This window comes from Megalobrama amblycephala, linkage group LG19, assembly GCF_018812025.1.
Source record: "Megalobrama amblycephala isolate DHTTF-2021 linkage group LG19, ASM1881202v1, whole genome shotgun sequence".
In the NCBI taxonomy this organism is placed as follows: Eukaryota; Metazoa; Chordata; class Actinopteri; order Cypriniformes; family Xenocyprididae; genus Megalobrama; species Megalobrama amblycephala.
The window spans coordinates 30477793-30500066 of record NC_063062.1 but is presented as its reverse complement, the minus strand read 5'-3'; the positions used below and the strand labels follow the sequence as shown (position 1 = coordinate 30500066).

At 38.8% G+C, this 22274-nt stretch overlaps 1 protein-coding gene across 5 annotated transcripts in view; it reads right to left on the bottom strand.

Moving 5' to 3' along the window:
- kiaa1549lb (KIAA1549-like b) overlaps positions 1–22274 on the bottom strand; it is a 128277-nt gene that overhangs the window by 33448 nt on the left and 72555 nt on the right. For all 5 annotated transcript variants that reach the window (XR_007181603.1, XM_048168609.1, XM_048168608.1 and 2 more), the window contains 3 exons: positions 18881–19011; positions 10944–11068; positions 10134–10363 (listed from right to left, as the gene is read on the bottom strand). Coding sequence is in view for 4 of the 5 variants with exons in the window: in XM_048168609.1 (XP_048024566.1) it covers positions 10134–10363; positions 10944–11068; positions 18881–19011 (486 nt within the window). In the remaining variant the exon portion in view is untranslated. The remainder of the gene's footprint in view (positions 1–10133; positions 10364–10943; positions 11069–18880; positions 19012–22274) is intronic.

The window sequence follows — 22274 nt, the reverse complement described above, 5'->3', positions numbered from 1 at the left end:
GTTGTTAAATTAATGTTTATTGCATTTTAAAATTTCATGCATGTTACCATGATGGTGTTTAGTGTGTGTGTGAATGACACTGTGTGCACCTTCTATATATTAGTATTGTGCTTCTCAGCTTGTGGAAAAGCTGCTTGTGATGAACTTTGATTCATCATGTGACTCTCATCACCACTGTGTTTGGTGACTGTCAGTGTATTATAAAGGTACAAAACAGATATTAGTACTTCATTAGGTTAGTAAATTAACATTATATCAGTTAATGAAATACATTATTTTACCGTAAATTTAACAGATTTAAAATGTAAAATTTGCATGTAACTCCGTAAGTATGTTTACGGTTTGATGTCATTTTTACAGTATTGTTCTGGTAACCACAGCTGCCGGTATTTTTCTGTAGAAACAACGGGATTTTTTTGTTCACATGGGAAAGCTTTTATTCCTTCCTGGTGGGGAGGGGATTGCTAATCCCCACCTTTCCTGATGTGGTGATGTGATTGAGTCATAGCATTCCAGGTGTCCGCCCATCATGCCCACCTTTCATCCTGTGGAACTTGTTGATTGTCCCAAAATACACAGTTACTGTAAAATTGTCTTTAGGACCTTGGACATGCTTTATTTCTTTTTCAAACCTTTCTCAAAGTCCTTGTGCCAGTGTTCTGAACTCGTAGAGTCCAGACTTGATGTGAATTGGTTGAAGTATCACATTTCTGTCTCAATAGGTACAATTGCATTGGCTTTTATTCCAGGTGCAATTTCCACTGTGTGTGTGTTTCCTGGATGAGTAAAAAGACATATAGGACATGTTCCTTACAGTATTCCTGTCCATTTTGTGGTCCATTTTGTGGATCTTCTTTTCTCATTTTTCGATTTTTTGATGCCCATAACTTGCCCTTCAGCCTGTCCAACTCTTCTGTCACAGATATGTTCTGTTTAGTTTTATTATCATGGACTTTCAGTTTGTTTTAATTCTCATCATGTGTTCCTTTGTTCGGTTTTCCTGCTCCTCATTTGTGTTCATATGTGTCAGCTGTGTTCTGTTAATCATCCTCGTTTGCAATCCTCATATAAGTGGGTCTCTCACATTCATTCCTTGTCTGAAAACCGTTATGTTTAGTTGTGTTTACCCTGCCTGTCAACCCGTTTGGAGTATTATCATTAAACTTGGAGTATTTTTGATCTTGATCTGTCTGTCTTTGTCTTCCTGTCTAAACACACCGTGACAGATGATCAGACCGCCTGAAATGGACGATAAGACCAGAATGATTATCCAGGCTTAGGATAGCCATGAACTTTTTTCTTTTGTTAAGGACTGGACTGAACTGGAGAGAGACTGTCATTCGGTGTCTGGAGAGCTTCGCATCCTGATCTGGAACACAGCCAAACCCAGAGCCCGTATCAACATTCCCAACCGTGGAGTACTCATGTGTGCCCCCCGCAGACAGAGAGCTACCACCCGGCACATTTTTTTTTTTTTTTTTTTTTTTAGTTGCCTTAGTTACTGATGAGTTACACACCTGTATTTAGTTGAGTTGCTCATTACCTTGTTTTATTCCTTTGTTCTCCAGTGTGTGTGCATATATGAGGAGCTCTTTTCCAAAACGCTATAAATCCATTTTAATAGTTTTCATGAAAATTACATTTTTTTTTTTTTTTTTTACCTAGACCTATATATTTTTTTAATATTCAGTTTATCCTGTTAAAATGGTCTATTTGCTCAGTCTGAACATGTTAAACAATGATTGTTAAATGAAACAACAATTTTGTTGATTATAAATTCAAAGTTTTTTTTTTTTTTTTTTGTTTCAAAACGCTACAAATCCATCCCTTTTTTTTTAGCCTTTTTATATAAAAACATCTAGAATCTCAGTATTGATCGGGTAACTATATGTTTTAAACAGCTTACTGAACAGGTTGATCACCTGATACGATGTCACACACTTGCACACACACACACACACGAGGCGAGGCGAGCCGAGACACCCTTATATTCAAACGACCGTATCTCGGGAACCGAGCCGAGTTGGGGCTCCGGACTCTGGCCCCCAGGTGTAGGTCTCACTGGCTCATCCAGGCCATCAAAAATGTTAATAGAGTTTAAAGCACTCATTTTGAAGACTGAGCACAAACAAACTCCATCGCTTCAAAGAACCGCAATGATAGATTGCATTGAACGCTCGCCAAATTCTGATTGGGCGAGAAGACATCGCATTTAGGCTAAAAACAGGTTTGCCGCTTATAGCGGTTTGGAAAGCAACTGCATCTTGCAGTACATTTTAAACAAGGAAATATAGCGATTTGGCATGAAACATTGACAGAGCAGAGAATAGGTTCAGTACACAGCAAAATGGCATGACGAACTCATTTTTTAAAAATTTGGCGTTTATCGCGTTTTGGAAAAGAGCTCTTTATATATATATATATATATATATATATATAAAATTTATATTCCAGGTCCTGAAGCAGCAAAACAGCCCCAGACCATCACACTACCACCACCATATTTTACTGTTGGTATAATGTTCTTTTTCTGAAATGCTGTGTTACTTTTATGCCAGACGTAATGGGACACACACCTTCCAAAATGTTAAACTTTTGTCTCATCAGTCCACAGAGTATTTTCCCAAAAGTCGTGGGGATCTTCAAGATGTTTTCTGACAAAACTGAGATGAGCCTTTATGTTCTTTTTGCCCAGCAGCGGTTTTCGTCTTGGAACTCTGCCATGCAGGCCATTTTTGCCCAGTCTCTTTCTTATTGTTGGAGTCATGAACACTGACCTTAACTGTGGCAAGTGAGGCCTGCAGTTCTTTGGATGTTGTTGTGGGGTCTTTTGTGACCTCTTGGATGAGTTGTCTCTGCACTCTTGGGGTAAGTTTGGTCGGCCGGCCACTCCTAGGAAGGTTCACCACTGTTCCATGTTTTCGTCATTTGTGTATAATGGCTCTCACTGTGGTTCGCTGGAATCCCAAAGCTTTAGAAATGGCTTTATAACCTTTTCCAGAATGATAGATCTCAATTACTTTCTTTCTCATTTGTTCCTGAATTACTTTTGATCTCAGCATGATGTGTAGCTTTTGAGGATCTTTTGGTCTACTTCACTTTGTCAGGCAGGTCCTATTTAAGTGATTTCTTGATTGCGAACAGGTGTGGCAGTAATTAGGCCTGGGTGTGGCTAAAGAAACTGAACTCAGGTGTGATAAGATGACCTTCATTTAAAAACTGCATGTTGTGTTTACTTGTGTTATCTTTGATTGATATTTAAATTTGTTTGATGATCTGAAACATTAAAGTGTGACAAACATGCAAAAAAATAAAAAATCAGGAAGGGGGCAAACACTTTTTCACACCACTGTGTGTGTGTGTATATATATATATATATATATATATATATATATATATATAGTCCTCTGTTTGTATCCTTGGTTGTCCATTCTCATCATTATATAGAGGTTGTTCTGTTACCTGAGTATTTTATTTTTGTATTTTCTATTTCATTAAAAACCTTAATGCTGCAAGTAGATTCTTTTTTTTTTTTTTATCTGCGTCTACCCAGCATGACACCAATAAGCAACCCTTATATAAAAATGATTTAAACATCAGTCAGCATCTCAAAATATTACAAAAATATTGATTAAGAAATTTTTTTATGCACTATGGAAAATGAAAGGGAAGCTAAAGATAAAACTGTGGGTCACTACCAATATTAGAGAGAATGCCGCCTTGTCATCTGCAAGGGCAACAGAACAAATCACTGGGGTTAGATTTTAAGCTGTGCCAGTGATCCCCGGCAACTGAAGCTTAATCAAATGGAAAGCTTTAAGCAGCGGAAAGATACACTCTTCATTATACAATGAGCAGCAAATTGTGCAAGATTTGACAGAGTGCCAATGGATCCAAAAAGGAAATTAAATATTTAAACTGAGACAAAACTCCAAAGTGAGGGTATTTTGGTCAGCTAATGAGACCAGGCAGAGGCTACATATCTGATACAGTCATGTCTGTGACAGTGGCTTTTGTGTCTACTCCCGAACTCCAGGGGAAAGAACAACAGACATTTCTGAGCACACAATGTTTCCATCATCAAGGCTCATGATTGCTAACAGCAAGTCGACAAAGCTCACTGCATATTGATTATACTGGTCCTTTGCCAAATGTTAGAGAAAGACAGCCACACAGTCCAACTATATTATTTAGTTCAGCTAGATATGAATTTTAAAGCCCAAGAATAAGTCATCTTTTTTACATAGCACTTTATACAATACAGATTGTTTCAAAGTAGCTTTACAGTGATGAACAGAAAAATAATGATTAGCGATGCAAACAGAATTCAATTGTATAAAGCAGCTCTAAAAAGACAATAGTGTCATTGTTCAGCTGAAGTCCGTTTATTACTATATCAACATATTTCCTGTGACTAATGTATTTATTATGATACTTACATTACAAAGTCTTTAAAATAATCATTACTGATATATACTTTACATTGATGATGTTTACTTAAAGGTCCCGTTTTTCGTGTTTTTTTGAAGCTTTGATTGTGTTTATAGTGTGCAATACAACATGTGTTCATGTTTCGCGTGTAAAAAAACACAGTATTTTTCACATAATTTACTTATCTGTATACCGCTGTTTCCACTGTCATAAAAACGGGCTGATGACTTCCTTGTTCTATGAAGTCCCTCCTTCAGAAATACGTAACGAGTTCTGATTGTGCCAGCAGTTCCTGTGTTGTGATTCGACAGCAGCTTAGCGCACCTTGCCTGGAAAGTGCTGCACATAGTTTTACATGTGGATTATAATTTTCGGGAACCGAGTTAAACATAAATTGTAACCATTGATCTCTAAGTACAGCGTCCCTGGGAAGGCCAAACAAAGGTGATTGGACTGCGGGATGAAAATAACAGCGTTTCGACGACATGGCGACAAACACACTCTACAAACGCAACTCTTGCTCTCATCCGTGGGAGCGCAACAAGACCACGCCCCCTTTTTTGTGTATTCCTGTGGGCGGAGGTTAGTCAAAAAACTGTTTTAGTGTCATTAAAGAAGGAAGTAGAGGGATGTAGTCCAAACTGGCCGTTCGATGTAGGCGACTTCTGTTAAATAAAATATCTCGCTTGGCATTGAACTTTGAGCTTTAAAATTTTACACATTTTATTTATACTCTAACAACAACATTACACACTAACTAAAGTTTGAAACATGGGATCACGAAGAACGGGACCTTTAAATGGTTAGTTCACCCAAAAATGAAAATTATGTCATTAATGACTCACCCTCATGTCGTTCCAAACCCATAAGGCCTCCGTTCATCTTCGGAACACAGTTTAAGATATTTTAGATTTAGTCCGAGAGCTTTCTGTCCCTCCATTGAAAATGTATGTACGGTATACTGTCCATTTCCAGAAAGGTAATAAAAACATCATCAAAGTAGTCCATGTGACATCAGTGGGTTAGTTAGAATTTGTTGAAGCATCGAAAATACAATTTGGTCCAAAAATAACAAAAACTACGACTTTATTCAGCATTGTCTTCTCTTCCGGGTCTGTTGTCAATCCGCGTTCACGACTCCGCACTGACGCTGCTGACGTAAGACGCTGCTGAAGTGTTATCTGGTGCACCCGAGCTTCGTTTACTAGGGCTGTTCGATTCTGGATTTTTTGGAATCGATTCCGATTCCAATTCTTGTTTCTGGAATCAAAAAGAATCGATTCCTCACTGTTATTTTCGATTCTTTTTTTTTTTTTTTAATACCAACACCGTCTAACATTGTCGTGTCTTACCGTGCCACACAGCGAGAAACTCTCTACACCGGGCATGACAAAGCAACCATTGCAAATCCATTTGTCCTTCCTATTAGACGTATTGCGAGTGCTACTTGTTCATAGAACGAGGCATTTACTTAGGGGATTTGTCACGTCGTGCTTCCTGCGTCAGGTGTAGACAGTAGACACAGTGTAAAGACTAGGAATATGTTCACCATATACATATATGTGGTAGATTCTATTTACATACATACCTACGTACACACCCGTATATATACACTTATGTGGATAGATAGATTTTTATTTATTTGTGGTACATATATTTCATCCAGTATCATAAAACTATAGCTAAAATTCCTGTTAAATTCTAAAAGCATTTTCTTCAGGAACAGACTCATGCACACTTTACACATATAAATATTCTTTGCGTGAGTGTGATTGATTGTTGTCGTCGATTGATTTATTCTTCTTGTCCTAAACTACATTGAGTAAGATCAAACCCCGCCCAGCAACCGATTCTAAAGATTTCATTGGGTCAGTCATTGCGCTGATTGCCTACACAATGCTGAAATAATCATCCTACCCTAAACCATACTCTGTGTCACGACTGGATCCATTTATTTAGTCTGAACTTTATATCTTTACATATGACATGATTGTGTTGTTTGTGATTGTGTTGTCCCTTAATGGAATCGATTCCAACCTTTGGAATCGACTCTCAATTCCCAATGCCTCGGAATCGAGGAATCAATTCTTTTTGGAATTGATTCCCAGCCCTATCGTTTACAGTCTGAGGGAAACGCATGCTGTAAACAAAAAAACCTTCGCGGATTTCGGATTTCGACACAGAGGAAGACTTGCATTTTTTTGCTCAGCCATATTTATTTGAACCCGAATACACGGACGAAGGAACTAAGAGCGATGGAAGAAGCTCCTACACAGCAGCAACCGCTGTCACATGAACATGTGGATGAACGCGGATTGACAACAGACCCAGAAGAGAAGACAATGCTGAATAAAGTTGCAGTTTTTGTTATTTTTGGACCAAAATGTATTTTCAATGCTTCAAAAATTCTAACTAACCCATTGATGTCACATGGACTACTTTGATGATGTTTTCATTACCTTTCTGGACATGGACAGTATACCATACATACATTTTCAATGGAGGGACAGAAAGCTCTCGGACTAAATCTAAAATATCTTAAACTGTGTTCCGAAGATGAACGGAGGTCTTACGGGTTTGGAACGACATGAGGGTGAGTCATTAATGACATAATTTTCATTTTTGGGTGAACTAACCCTTTAATACTTCATGTGGGAGGTTTAACAATAATAAATGAAGACCCCTAGACATGAAATGACAGCAGGAAAAGGGGGGTTGGAAAATGACATAAGATGAATGACCAGCCAGTAGTTCAGTGGAAATGATGGTATAGTAGAGTGGATCGCAGCCCTGGTCCTGGAGCAGCACATTCAGGATGTCTTTCTTATCTGACACACCCATTTCAGGTCTTGGAGTTTTTTCTAATGACCTGATGAGCTGAATCAGGTGTGTTGAATCAGGCTTGAGGATCAGGGTTGAGAACCACTGGTATAGTAAGTCATAGTAGAATGCACAATAACGTCTCAGGTTACGCATGTAACCATGGTCCCTGAGAAGGGGAATGAGACGCTGCGTCCTCTAGAGGGCACTATGGGGAATGTCTCCAGCATGACAGAGTATGAAAGTACACCTGAGAAATACGTCATCCACTTCTTGTCTGAAGGAGACGTGTAGGAATACCTGAAGCATGGCAAAGGAATGCAGCATCTCATTCCCCTTCTCAGGGAACCATGGTTACATGTGAAGAGCTATTTTCCAAAACGCAACAAATGCCAAATAAAAAAAAAAAAATAATGAGTTTGTCATGCGATTTTGCTGTGTACTGAACCTATTCTCTGCTCCATCAATGTTTCATGCCAAATCGCTATATTTCCTTGTTTAAAATGTACTGCAAGATGCAGTTTCTTTCCAAACCGCTATAAGTGATGAACCTGTTTTTAGCCTAAATGTGATATGTCCTCTCGACCAATCAGAATTCGGGGAGTGTTCGATGCAATCTAACATTGCGGTTCTTTAAAGCAAGGGAGTTTGTTTGTGCTCATTCTTCAAAATGAGTGATTTAAACTCTATTAACACTTTGAATATAAGGGTGTCTCGGCTCACCTCGCCTCGTATGTGTGTGTGTGCACAAGTGTGTGACATCGTATCAGGCGATCAACCTGTTCAGTAAACTGTTTAAAATATATAGTTACCCGATCAATACTGAGATTCTAGATGTTTTTATATAAAAAGGCTAAGAAGAAGCGCTCAGAGTGGAGGCCTCAATGAAGGAAACTCTGTGTAGCGAGAGGAGTCTTGACAACGCTCACAGCAGATGGCTGAGCTCTAGGAGTGGAGGCCTCAGCATGATGAATCTCTAAAGTGAGAGGTGGCCTAACCAGGCCCCACGCATAGGATACCATGCAAAGAGACTCACAGAGCGGCTGCAACCTGCCATATTGTGTCCTAGTGGAGCTCTGGTGAGTGGAGGCCTCTATAGGCTAACTATCTGAAGTGAGAGGAGGCCTAACAACGCTCGCAATAGATGGCCAAGCTCTAGGGGCGGAGGCCTCAGCATGATGACTCTCTAAAGCGAGAGGAGGCCTAACTACGCCCCACACATAGCATACCATGCAAGGAGACTCACAGAGAGCCTACAACCTTCAATATGGTGTCCTAGCAGAGCTCTGGCGAGCAGAGGCCTCTATAAAATAACTCTCTAAAGCGAGAGGATGCCTGACAATGCTCGCAGTAGATGGCTGAGCTCTAGGAGCAGAGGCCTCAACATGACAACTCTCTAAAGCGCCGCACGCAACTCTCTGCCGCACGCATAGCATATTATGTTAGGAGGCTCACAGAGAGCCTACAACTCATTGATGCTGTCCTAGCAGAGCTCTGGTAAGCGGAGGCCTCTATGAAGATAATTCTGTAGCAAGAGGAGGCCTGATGACGCTCGCAGTAGATGGCCAAGCTCTAGGAGCTGAGGCCTCAACATAACGACTCTCTAACATGAGAGGAGGCCTAACTACGCCCCACACATAAGATACAGTGCAAGGAGGTTCACAAAGTGCCTATAACGTGCAATATGGTGTCCTTGAGGAGCTCTGGTGACTGGAGGCCTCTATAAAGATAACTCTCTGAAGGGAGAGGAGGCCTGACGACGCCCCACGGCATAGGATACCATGTAAGGAGGCTCACAGAGAGCCTACAATTCACTGATGCCCTAGTGGATCTCTGGCGAGTGGAGGCCTCAATATAGATAACTCTCTGATGAGAGGAGGCCTAGCAACGCTCACAGTAGCCAATGAGGCTCACAGAGAGCCCAACAACTCAACACCACTGTGTCATTAGATACAATAAAAATAATAATAATAATAATAATAATAAAACAAAGTGGTATCTGCTACAAATTATGCTAAAAATAAAAACCTTTTATAAGTACACTAAAGATTATTTTTTAAATAAGTACTTAAAATGGAAATAATTTACTTAAAAAAAACATACTTGCGTGCAAACTGAATGTAATGTTTTCTGACACTTAATTGGATGTTAATTGCAATTAAATAAAACATGTATCATAGTTTACATTGTTTTTATTAAATTAAATTAGTTAACTTAAGAGTTCTTTTTGACCCAGTAGGACTTCACTACATCTTTATATGTTAATTATAATTACATATATTATCTTTGAAATATGGTTAAAGTGTACTGCAAATGTATTGGCAAACATTTATGAAAACTAAACTAAATGCCATTTCTATTGAAACTTGTATGCCATTTATTTAAATATATTTGTATTTACACATCTGTAATGATGAAGTTGCAATTTAGTACATTTAAATATATTTTTACATTAAGGCCCGGGTTCACAGACATGGCTTAGATTAGGCCATAGTTCAATTAAAACATTTAAGTAGCTTTTATAAACATGCCTTAGAAAAGAAAAAGAAAAAAAAGAAGAAGAAATAAAAAACCTTACTGGTGTGCATCTTGAGACAAAACAATGAACTGGTCTATATATATATATACTGTATACTTTAAGATTTATGTTCAACACAATTAAGCATACTTCTTTTTCACAAGGGACATGATATGATATTTTATCTAAAGCCAAGATATTCATTCATTTTTAGGTGTGGCTTAAATGTCAAAATACTTTTTGGGGCCACTGTAGGTTAAAAAAAAAATGCAACAGTGTCATACCAAATATCAATGTACACATACACAAAAACAACCTTACGTTGTTTAAAAATACACAGTCTCATTCAAGCAAAATCACTCACCTCCTGTGATGCTTCACATATGTGGAGCCCCTGTCGTCCTCCTGTTCCAGAGCTCTGCTGTGAGGGTGTGGAGGCCTGTCGTGGCTATACTTGTGTCGCTGACTCAGGTTTTTAGTGCTGCCTTTCCCCTCAGCAGAAGGGAAATCATAATATCCCTTCCTCTTGGCCTTCAGTCTTAGCTTATTCCTGTAGTGCTCAATGTCTGACTTCTGTTTCAGAGCCAAATTCACCTGTATACACAGAAAGAAAGAGATAAGGTGGACTGGCTAATCATCCACTCCAAAAAAAAAAAACATTAATTAAAAAAATGTTGCTCAAAATAATTTCCCATAGGTGATATTCTAAAAGAAATCTGTGTCAGGTCTCTTTGAAACCCAAATTTGCTAAATTAAGCAAGAGTATCCATTGAGATATACTACACTCCTACTACACAAAAAAAAAAAAAAAAAAAGGCTGGTTAAAAACAACCCAAGTTGAGTTGAAAATGGACAAACCGAGTAATTGGGTTGTTTTAACCCAGCAGCAAATGTTTTTTTTTTTTTCTCCAGTTTTATTTAACTCAGCTATTGTTTAAAAATATTGTATAATTAATTAATTAAAATATCTTTGTATAGTTACTCTCTTGCAGAGGCTTGTTTTCTGTCGGACTGTGCTCCTGGATTTACATAACAGTCACCCAATTAGCAATAAACTGGCAATTTCATATCCAACAGCCCTTTTTTGTGTGTAAAATGCATCAGAAGGTCAGTCAACAGACTGGTCTGTCAGTGGTTGCCGTTTGAGACTGTCTCTAATAAAATCAAGTCTTACCTCTCCATTTAATATGGCAGAGTCCTGACTGCGGTCAGATGAAGCAGGGTGCGAGTAAGTAGGTGGAGCTGCCATTGGTTTTATGGAAATAAGCTGAAGTGATCCTGAAGAACTATCATAATGATCTGCCAAAAACAAAAACTTTTGATTTCCATGGTAGCCACAAGCTTGCAAAGACTACATCAGATTATACAAGCAGAATATAGACAAATTTACTTCCTGGTTATGTGACAGTGGCCCTGGCTAACTTGCAAAACATGAATTAGCCTATTTCCCTTAGCTCTCATTTTCTATTTAAATTGCGAAAAAGTCTAAGCCTAACGATTTCTGTGTATCTTTTAATTTAAATTAACTGGGTCTATTTATCAAGACAGATTAGCTTATAGTTATCCACTTCTGAGAGAATACATAAACTATAAGAATATAAGAATATATATTTAATATATAGATATATTCATATGGAAGTGGAAAAAAATTACAAAACGATAAGCAAAACTGTTAGAATTAGACTCAACGTGAGCAGAATTTAACAAGTATCTGTGGAATGGATCTTACAGCCCATTTTCTTTTAAAGTAATAACTGACAAAAAAAAAAAAATAATAAATTCTATCATCATTTACTGCTGTTATTGTAGAATATATGAAGTAGAATTGAATTAATCTTCATGCAGCTCTTTTACATATCACAAGCACTGATAAGGACTAAAACATGAAAAAGCATCATAAAGGTAGTCGATATAATGACAACATTTTTATTTTGAGAGAACAGTTGTCTGTGTATATGTGTATATATACTGGTGTAAATGATAAAAATTAAATTTTTGGCTGAATAATCCCTTTTAATGCTTTTTGAGACAAATTATTGAAAATTCTGTTCTGGCACATCTCTCCCTAGACTAAAGTTCCATCTGACAAAGGTCACTTGCAGCATGTGCCAACAGAACTTGAACATATGGCACCTTGTGTTGGTTTTGTGAAGAACGTGTTTATTTATGTGTGCATGGTGGAGTTGAGGGTTGTATATAGATAGGTCAATACATGATCCAGGCCAGTCTTCAAATTCAGTTGAAGATATGCGTTTTATGCCAGCTATGATCTCTGCCAAGCAAAAGGTTATTAAAAAAATAGTTAAATTAGGCTTCAACAGGTGTGCCTTTATCTGTGTCAGTCTGTTTGTCTTTGGGGATGAGTGTGTGTGCGCAAAAAATGTGCGTGTGACCCTGTTACTCCCCAGTGATGCTGGTAGCCAAAGTGACAGACTGGATCATGTCAGAAAAGAGGGTCTCATTCATATTCATGAGCTCCATCACTCTTTTCCTCCTGAGGATGGTCATTTGGTAAAAAGGTCCTTTAAAACCCCATTTACCATGTAGGGTAACCCAAACAACCTCACACTGCATCAGGGCTGTCCTTAGAACGGTGCAACGGGTGCAACCGCATTGGACCCCATGCTTGAGGGGGCCCTGCGATGAACAGACAATGTTTACAATTTTGTACATTTCAATTCTGGTCGTAATTTGATATGAAAGTAATCGTGTTAGTAATGAGCTCTGAGATAAAATATGTAATGTGTAATGGTAAATCACTTGTGAACAGAACATCATTTATGATAGAGCTGCAATTTTTATTTTTATTTTTAATTATGCAAACATTGTGAAAATACCATTTAAAGGTGCCCTAGAATTAAAAATTGAATTTATCTTGGCATAGTTAAATAACAAGAGTTCAGTACATGGAAATGACATACAGTGAGTCTCAAACACCATTGTTTCCTCCTTCTTATATAAATCTCATTTGTTTAAAAGACCTCCGAAGAACAGGCGAATCTCAACATAACACAGACTGTTACGTAACAGTCGGGGTGTACGCCCCCAATATTTGCATATGCCAGCTCACGTTCAAGCATTAGACAAGGGCAGGACGTCTGGATCTGTGCTCAGCTGAATCATCAGACTAGGTAAGCAAGCAAGGACAACAGCGAAAAATGGCAGATGGAGCAATAATAACTGACATGATCCATGATATCATGATATTTTCAGTGATATTTGTAAATTGTCTTTCTATATGTTTCGTTAGCATGTTGCTAGTGTACTGTTAAATGTGGTTAAAGTTACCATCATTTCTTACTGTATTCACGGAGACAAGAGCCGTCATGTGCAGTCTGTATAATTCATAAACACAACTTCATTCTTTATAAATCTCTCCAACAGTGTAGCATTAGCCGTTAGCCATGGAGCATAGCCTCAAACTCATTCAGAATCAAATGTAAACATCCAAATAAATACAATACTCACATAATCCGACGTATGCATGCAGCATGCATGACGAACACTTTGTAAAGATCCATTTTGAGGGTTATATTAACTGTGTGAACTTTGTTTATGCTGTTAAAGGCAAGCGCGGGCTCCGTGGGCGGGGAGCGTGAGCATTTAAAGGGGCCGCAGCCTAAATCGGCTCATATTTAATGATGCCCCAAAATTAAATTAAATTAAAATTAATTTAAAAAAATCTATGGGGTATTTTGAGCTGAAACTTCACAGACACATTCAGGGGACACCTTAGACTTATATTACATCATTTAAAAAGACGTTCTATGGCACCTTTAATTTTATATATTTAGGATGCATATAATCAGCTCCTGGCTATAAATTTAGATGGAGAAGCGCTAGCTTTAGCTATATATTTAATATATAATTACAAATAACCACATGTAAGCTGAACACACGCAATGGTGTGATGTTGATCTAATATTGAATGACAGGCTATCTGTTCACAAAGATAAAATGTTATCTTAGAATTACCTTAATTGTCACAATATCCCAGTGTCTGGACTCTTATGTTGTTTTCTGTCGTGTGTTTTGTATTGTAGTTCATTAAAGTTTTTCATGTTGATTTTAGTTCTCCATGCGTTTCCTATCTGCCACGCCCCCTTGTTACCTTGTTTAGTGTTATCTGTGTATTTATAGTCCTTGTGTTCACTCAGTCATTAACGTTTGTATGTATGTGGTTCTTTGTGTTTCTTGTTTTCTGAGTTCTGTTATTAAATTGTTCCTGCACGTAGAGCTGCTCCTCTGTCTGCTCATTGCACACCGAACATTACAGAACGACTGATCAACAATGGATCTAGCAGGATCAAGTCAGGCCCTTTTGAGTGCTCTTTCTACCGTGTTCCAGGATGGGTGATCGAAAGAATGTTATGTGGAGGAGTTTTTGGCTATTTGCCATCTCCACTGGATGAATCCACTCTGCTTTTGGAGCGGGCTGGATATGAACATAGCTGAGCTGATGCCATGGGAAAATGTCAGCTGGACCCTGGCTCAGTATATTGATCTGGCTCTGCAGTTGTGTGGATCTTCCTTCACCGTGGGTGAAGTGGAGGAGGATCCACCCTTAAAACATTTTTTGGAGGGGGGCTTTACGGCCGAAGTTCCGTCAGCCGCGGAACATGGCCCATCGCATACCGCACCATCAGCCAACACCACTGTGGTCTCTGGACCCGCCTGAGAGTGGAGAGGATTGGTGTCCAGTGTGGACGATCCACCGCTGACTTCAGAATGAGCAGCTGGCATTCCGAAGCCTCCGCCGGCAGCTACTCTCTCAAGCCCCTCTGTCTCAGCCCTTTCTAGTTCTTCAAATGCAGCGCCACTCGACTCGGAGATAGACTCTTTGTTTACTGTTCTCCCTGTAATGACTTCCACCATTTGGTGTGTTTGGGCTGCACACACGTCACCTATTTCCTCCAAGTCAGCGGTGGGAGGTTTTTCTCTGTGTCTTCAGATGTTTCTGTTTCTGCTGTGAGCGCTAATTCTGAAACCCATGTGATCTCTGATGCCTCTGCTTCGGTCATGGGCACAGTTTCTGAACTCTCTGTGGTCCCTGACAGCTCTGTTGAGGTCACGGAGGCCATTTCTGAACTCTTTGTGTCCCCCGATGGCTCTGTTATGGCTACTGAAGCTGTTTTCAAACTCATTGTGTCCCCTGACTCTAATTTCTGCCCAGTTACAGACACAGAGGTCGCCTATGAACTCCCTCTCAACCTAGAAAAGACTATAGAGATCTCTCCTGAGCTTTCTGCCAGCCCTATCGTGGCCAAGGAGACATATTTTGAATTCCCTGCCTGTTTATCTTTGGCCTCATAGGTTATTACTAACCTGCCTATGCCCTCTGTTGTAGTTCTGCCTGTCTTTCCAGATCAGCTGTGGAGGTCTAAAGCTCCAACTACACTGCTGTGGTGGTCATCTGCTCCGCCGTGGAGGTCTTCAGTCCTGACTACACTGCTGTGGTGGTCATCTGCTCCACCGTGGAGATCTTCAGTCTCGACTACACTGCTGTGGTGGTCATCTGCTCTGCCGTCAGGGTCTTTAAGCCCATCTGCTTTACTGTGGTGGTCGTCTACTTCGCCCTGGCCACCTGCAAAGTCTGCTCCGCCCTGGCCGCCCGACCAGCTTGCTCTACCCTTGCAACTTGCCCTGCCTGCTCCATTTCAGTCTCCAGGCCCTTTTCCACTTCATTGTCCTGGCCCTCCATCCCTCCCCCTGTTTCCGCCTCTGTTCCACCTTGCATGTAGATCCGCTCTTCTGTCTGCTCATACCTGACATTACATTAATGTAGTATATACTGTTTTATGATTTATAATGATTTATAATGTGATGAGTTGTGGAGGAATTCAGGAGAGGAAACAAAATTCATGTCCATTCTCAGAACAAACACAACAGAAGGATTTACAGGTTATTCACATTACTGTTTAAACTAAAGGATTTGTACTATCACTAATTGGGAAAAACTACTACACACATCACTCTGCCCATGCTAAAAGAAGAACAGATGTGTTCACAATCTGAATTACTAGTTGCTGAAATGATGCAGAATGATATACACATGTTGCTGATGTGAAATGATTGGTATGGAAGGCTTACGAAAATACCATAAAACAGGATGGGCAGAACGAGTTACATTTTCTTTCCTTTTTTTTCTTTTTCTTTTTTTTTTTTTTTTTTTACCACAGATTTAATTTGGAAAAATGTGGTTCGGAGGCATATCAAACTGCCAAAATCACGTGAACTATTGAAATTTCGAAACATTTATGATGTAACGAAGTCTCGTTTACTGAAATCACATGATTTTGCCGCTCTGAACCAGTGATTCGAAACAAAAGATTCATAGAGCTTCGAGGCTTCATGAAGCAGTGTTTTGAAATCGTCCATCACTAGATATTTTTTAATAAAGTCATTATTATTATTATTATTTATTTATTTATTTATTTATTTTTTTTACAAAAAGTATTCTTGTCACTTTATAATATTATGGTTGAACCACTGTACTCATATGAACTATTTTAAATATGTTTTTAGTACTTTTCTGGTCATTGAAAAAGGAAATGATCTTGCTGGCAATGAAGGCCTCATTGAGCCATCGGATTTGATCAAAAATGTCTTAATTTGTGTTCCGAAGATGAATGAAGGGCTTACGGGTGTGGAACGACATGAGGGTGAGTAATTAATGACTGAATTTTCTTTTTTAGGTGAACTAATCCTTTAAGCTAAATTTTACTATATACAACAACATTACGACTTAGAACCTCACAAGTTTAAGTTTATTAAGACCTATGTTTTCAAGTGGATGAATATTTTGCTGCACAGGTATATATAATGTACAACCCGAATTATGGAAAAGTTGGGACGTTTTTTAAATTTGAATAAAACGAAAACTAAAAGACTTTCAAATCACATGAGCCAATATTTTATTCACAATAGAACATAGATATCATCTATGCGTAACGAGCCTAACGAGTGCGTAAGAAGATTGTGGAATACTTTAAAAACAATGTTCCTCAATGTCAAATTGCAAAGGCTTCACAAATCTCATCATCTACAGTGCATAACATCATCAAAAGATTCAGAGAAATTCAAGAAATCTCTGTGTGTAAGGGACAAGGCCAAAGACCTTTATTGGATGCCTGAAGACCTTTCTTCGGGGCTTCAGACAACACTGCATCACTCATCAGCATGACTGTGTCAATGACATTACTAAATGGGCCCAGGAATACTTCCAGAAACCACTTTCGGTAAACACAATCCGCTGTGCCATCTGCAGATGCTAACTAAAGCTCTATCATGCAAAAAGGAAGCCATATGTGAACATGGTCCAGAAGCGCCATCGTGTCCTGTGGACCAAGGCTCATTTAAAATGGATTGTTTCAAAGTGGAAAAGTGTTATATGGATATGGTCAGGCGAGTCCAAATTTGACATTCTTGTTGGAAATCATGGATGCGTGTCCTCCAGGCTAAAAGACACCTTCCAGTGTAAAGATAACACCTTCCAGTGTGTTTTCAGTGTTCAGTTCAAAAGCCAGCATCTCTGATGGTATGGGGTGGATAAGTGCATATGGTGTTGGGCAGCTTGCATGTTTTGGAAGGCACTATGAATGCTGAAAGGTATGTAAAGGTTTCCAGACAACTATAAGTCTATTTCATTGAAGGCCTTGTGTATTTCAGAAGGACAATGCAAAACCACATACTGCAGCTATTTCAACAGCATGGCTTTGTCGTAGAAGAGTCCAGGTGCTGAATTGGCCTGCCTGCAGTCCAGATCTTTCACCTATAGAGAACATTTGGCGCATCATTAAACAAACATTACGTCAAAGACGACCACAAACTCTTCAGCAGCTGGAAACCTATATCAGGCAAGAATGGGACAAAATTTCAACACCAAAACTCCAGAAACTCATTACTCGATGCCCAGACGTCTTCAAACTGTTTCGAAAAGAAGAGGAGATGCTACACCATGGTAAACATGCTGCCGTCCCAACTATTTTGAGTCCTGTAGCATCAAATGTGAAATGAGCTCATTTTGTGCATAAAATTGTAAAATGTCTCCATTTAAACATTTATGTTATCTATGTTCTATTGTGAATAAAATATTGGCTCATGTGATTTGAAAGTCTTTTAGTTTTCATTTTATTCAAATTTAAAAAACGTCACTACATTTCTGGAATTCAGGTTGTAATATTAATGAAATAAAAGGCCATTTGAGTTTACTTAAAGAGAGTACATTTTCATTACATGTTTCCTAATATACTTACGTACACTTTGTAATAATTTCAAATTAAGAGTTAAAAGTACATCTAGAATTATGTTTTAATAGTCTTTTGAAATGCTAACTACTCAACTAATTACTTTTAATATAAATTTAAACTATAATACATTTTCATTTAATTGTAAACAACATTTAGTTAACTGTCTGAAAATAGTACATTCCCTTCATACTTTTGATGTATATTATTATTTCTTTAATAACTACTCTTTTAAAGTATGCTAAAAATGTATTTCTTCTTCAAAAAGTTATCTGTAAGCTATTGTTATATGCAGTTTTTATCTGCATTTAATACAAAATATGTACAGTTTAATTGCTTTAAACAAAAGTTTCAAAAGTGTTGCAATGTTGCTCATGTCTGTGAGGGATAAGAGAGTTTATTTATAAGATGCTAGGACCCATGATAGAAGAAATACTCAAGTATATTTATAAATCAGCATTTGTTCATTTTGCCTACCATCATGGATTTATTCTTTCCAAAGAGCTTGGTGCAATGCAATGTGGGATTGCACTCTTCACAGTGGATACAATGCTGCAATAGAATTTGGCCAAAAGAAGTTATTTTTGGAGATTTAGCAGAATTATTCATACCTTTTGGAATCCTGGATTTTTTCAACAAGAACACATCTCCTTTCAAATGTCTATGGAGGCAGCTCACTATAGTTTTTTTTTTTTTTTTTTTTAACAGAGTGACTGTATTTTCTTCACAAGATAGGAACATTCATAATAATAATAATAATAATAATAATAATAATAATAATTAAAAACAACTTTCATTTTACTGATGGCTTGAGGCCTGACAGCACAAATGTAAAAAGTACTCAAACTGTGGAAGCATTTCTCACCATTACTCTTTCTCGTCTCTTCCTTTGTGAGTTTCTGCTGCGCTGTGGCTTTTTGCACACTCAAGCCCTTTCCCAAGACCTCTTTCACTGATTCGCTGCTGATGACAGAACCGTCCTCACTCGGCAACCTACTGCAAGTAACCATAGAAACAAGGAGCAGCGGTGAGTCTGTGCATGTGTGAAATGAGAGAATGGTTATGTCATTTTCTTTGTCTGCATCCTGATCTCATACACATACATATTATGCAAGGACACACAATCAAACAGACACACACATACTTTTATCAAAAACTAGTGCTAAAAGGACACAGTTTAGTATTTGTGCTAAAGCTAGAACTATATGAATAGTAGTGTTGATTTTGAAGATTCCACTCAGACTTCTTAACCTCTAATATATTTCATTTTTATATTTTAGTATTATAATAAATTACATATAATTGCATATTGCATGTAATATATTAAGGAAATGCTATAGTACTAAGGAAGTGCTATAGTAGAGGTTGTTGAGGGGTGAGACTTCAATTTACAGACTATTAATGTGCACATAGCTGTGTGGTCAGTACAGTCATTTAGAATAAAAAACAATATTATTGCTGTGAGTATATGCTTATATCCTGTTTGGTGAGTGTTGGTTTTAAGGATCTTAGAATCTTAGAATTCTTTCTGTTTATACTTCCCTCACTCTCTGTCCCCGTATATAACTTTGTGATGACTGAGTATTTCCAAAAAGCCTGACTATTGAAATTTGAGAAAGAGCCACTAAACAGTGTCTTTTAGAGAAATAACATCAGATGTATGGAATAATTAAGATTTTTTAATGTTTTTGAAAGAAGTCTCTTATGCTCACCAGGGCTACATTTATTTGATCAAAATATAGTAAAATGGTAATATTGTGAAATATTACTACAATTTAAAATGACTCCTTTCTACTTGAATATATTTTAAATTATGTTAATGCAAGACACAGAACTCAGAAAATAGCAGGCTTAAATACACAGAGGATGGTCATTAACAGAAACAGGGAAAAGGTGACTAATCAGAATCATGACAACAAATGAATGAACAAGAACACAGGCAAATACCATGACAAAGAAAACCATGACTCGAAATTAAACAGAACAGGATAATGAAACTAAACATAACCGTACACATGACATTACAGAGGGTTGGAGGATCAAGGTGCAGCTGGAGACTCGGAAATGTGAGGTGAAGCCAGAGCAAGGATTGGGAAGACAGACCATGGTGGAGACCAAGGAAAGGTTGTGCCAATGGTGGAGCGGATGGGTCAGAGGGCTGAGGTGGATTCTGGGGCTCTGAGGTCTGAGGTGGAGCTAAGGGATCCACAGACCAAGGCAGAGCTGACAACTGAGAAGCCCAAGGCAGATCCGAGAAGCAGGGCAGAAGCATTGGAGGAGCCAATGGGCTGAAGGAAGACAGATGAGGCAAGGCAGAGGAACTGTATAACTTTGGCATAGTAGGAAGTGGAGGGAGGCTGGACAAAGGAGACTTGGAGCTGGGCAGTGCCAACAGCGACAAAGACGACTTGGAACTGGGCCAAACAAGCAGAGACTGAACCAGAAGAGATGAAGATGACTTGGGACTGGGCGGAACCAGCAGAGACAAAAACCGACTTGGGACTTTGAAACATTTCATCATCCAGCTCATTACGCAATAATTCAGCAGGGGCCAGCTTATGATATGCACCTCAGTGGCAGGAGTTTGGATTGGCCTCCAATCCATTCCGACAAACTACACTAATATGTTCTCAATGATGGATGTTGATGCCGACTCACACACCTAGACATACTTTGCAATGGGCTTGAACTGCAGGACAAATGTGGCCTCTGACAATCGCTCTGGCTCTTCTTTCATAGAGGGCTTGGGCTCAGAATAAGCTGTGGGCTCTGGCTTGTCATCCATGGAGGGTGTGGCAAGTATGGCGGGGCCAAGAGCCATGGGAACAGAGTGAGGCAGGTGGCACGATTGTCAATGAGCATCACCTGCATGCACACACCGGTCTTGAGTCCCACGGAGGAGCTCCGGAAGGATAAAACGAGGAGTGACGACAGTGAAGGACAAGAGAGGACCAGGCCTGGGACATTGTTGTTGTGTTGTTATGTTTATATGCGGCAGTCATCTATGAAGGGTTTGTTTCTCGCCCATTTGCTACGTCAGGCTCTCCTACAGCTTCCCCTAATCAATACTGTCAAGGCTCTCTCCCAGAGTTACCAACTAGCTCTTAGTTTCACTTAGCACTCCTTTAACTGTTTCCTCCTCATCTAACATCTCTCAGAAGTCTGATCATCCTCTCTATTCTTTTAATCACTTCCTCTCACACCTCTCCTTAACAATAGATCAGGTGAGATGGAGATTAGATCAGGCCTAGAGTTCTTAAGAAATGTGCTGATCAGCTATGTGGGGTCATTCAGTTTATTTTCAACCTGAGTCTGTGTTTGGAAAGAGTACTGGTACTATAGAAAACATCTTGTGTGGTACCTTTACGTAAGACTACCACCCCAAAATAATCCCAATAACTTGAGTCCTGTGGCTTTAACGTCCTATTTGATGAAAAAATTGGAGAGGTTAGTCTTATGTTGTGAAGCACTTAAAGCAGGCGTCTATCAGTGGATCAGTGTGTGTATCTGTGTAAGCGCTCGGTGAGAGCATCAAAGATGTCTTACAACATGTTTTTGAAGCGTTGATCATTATAGCCGATCACAGACATATCTGTTGAGTGTGTGAACACAGTGGCCAATCAGAGGTGTTTAAGTTAGTCAGAATCTCTCTCTCTTTTGACTTTCAACATGTTTCCTATAACAATGTCTGACATTTACATTTTACATAGCATAAGAAAGTCACATAAACCACGCAAAATCTGATCAGAGCAGTCAGAATGAAATGGATCGATACAGCATAGTATCATGATATTTTTGAGTAGGTATATTGTATCAATATTTGGACGCCAAATATCAATATTTTCAGGGAGTGAATTTCAGCTTGCGATTTTGAGTACTGTGCTTAATTTTACTTTAAGCTCCTTATGATGCGGGAAATGAAAATAATTTAAAATATTTCTTTCAGACTGCAATTTTCCAAACAGCACATCTCTCTCTCTCTCTCTCTCTCTCTCTCTCTCTCTCTCTCTCTCTCTCTCTCACGCAGTGAGCTGTGTGTACAGGAAGCGCATTCTCACATATTTCTGAAGTTGAACATGGACCGAACGCTTACATGTTAATTAAATGAGTTAATTCAACATGAAAAATGCAAGCCAGCTGTGCGCAGCAATGCAACTAAACTTTTGCTTGCGATCAGAATCAAAAACGTTTTCTATATAATGCCATACATACACTGCCAGTGCACTCATTCATAATACAACATGACATTTTTTGGTTTT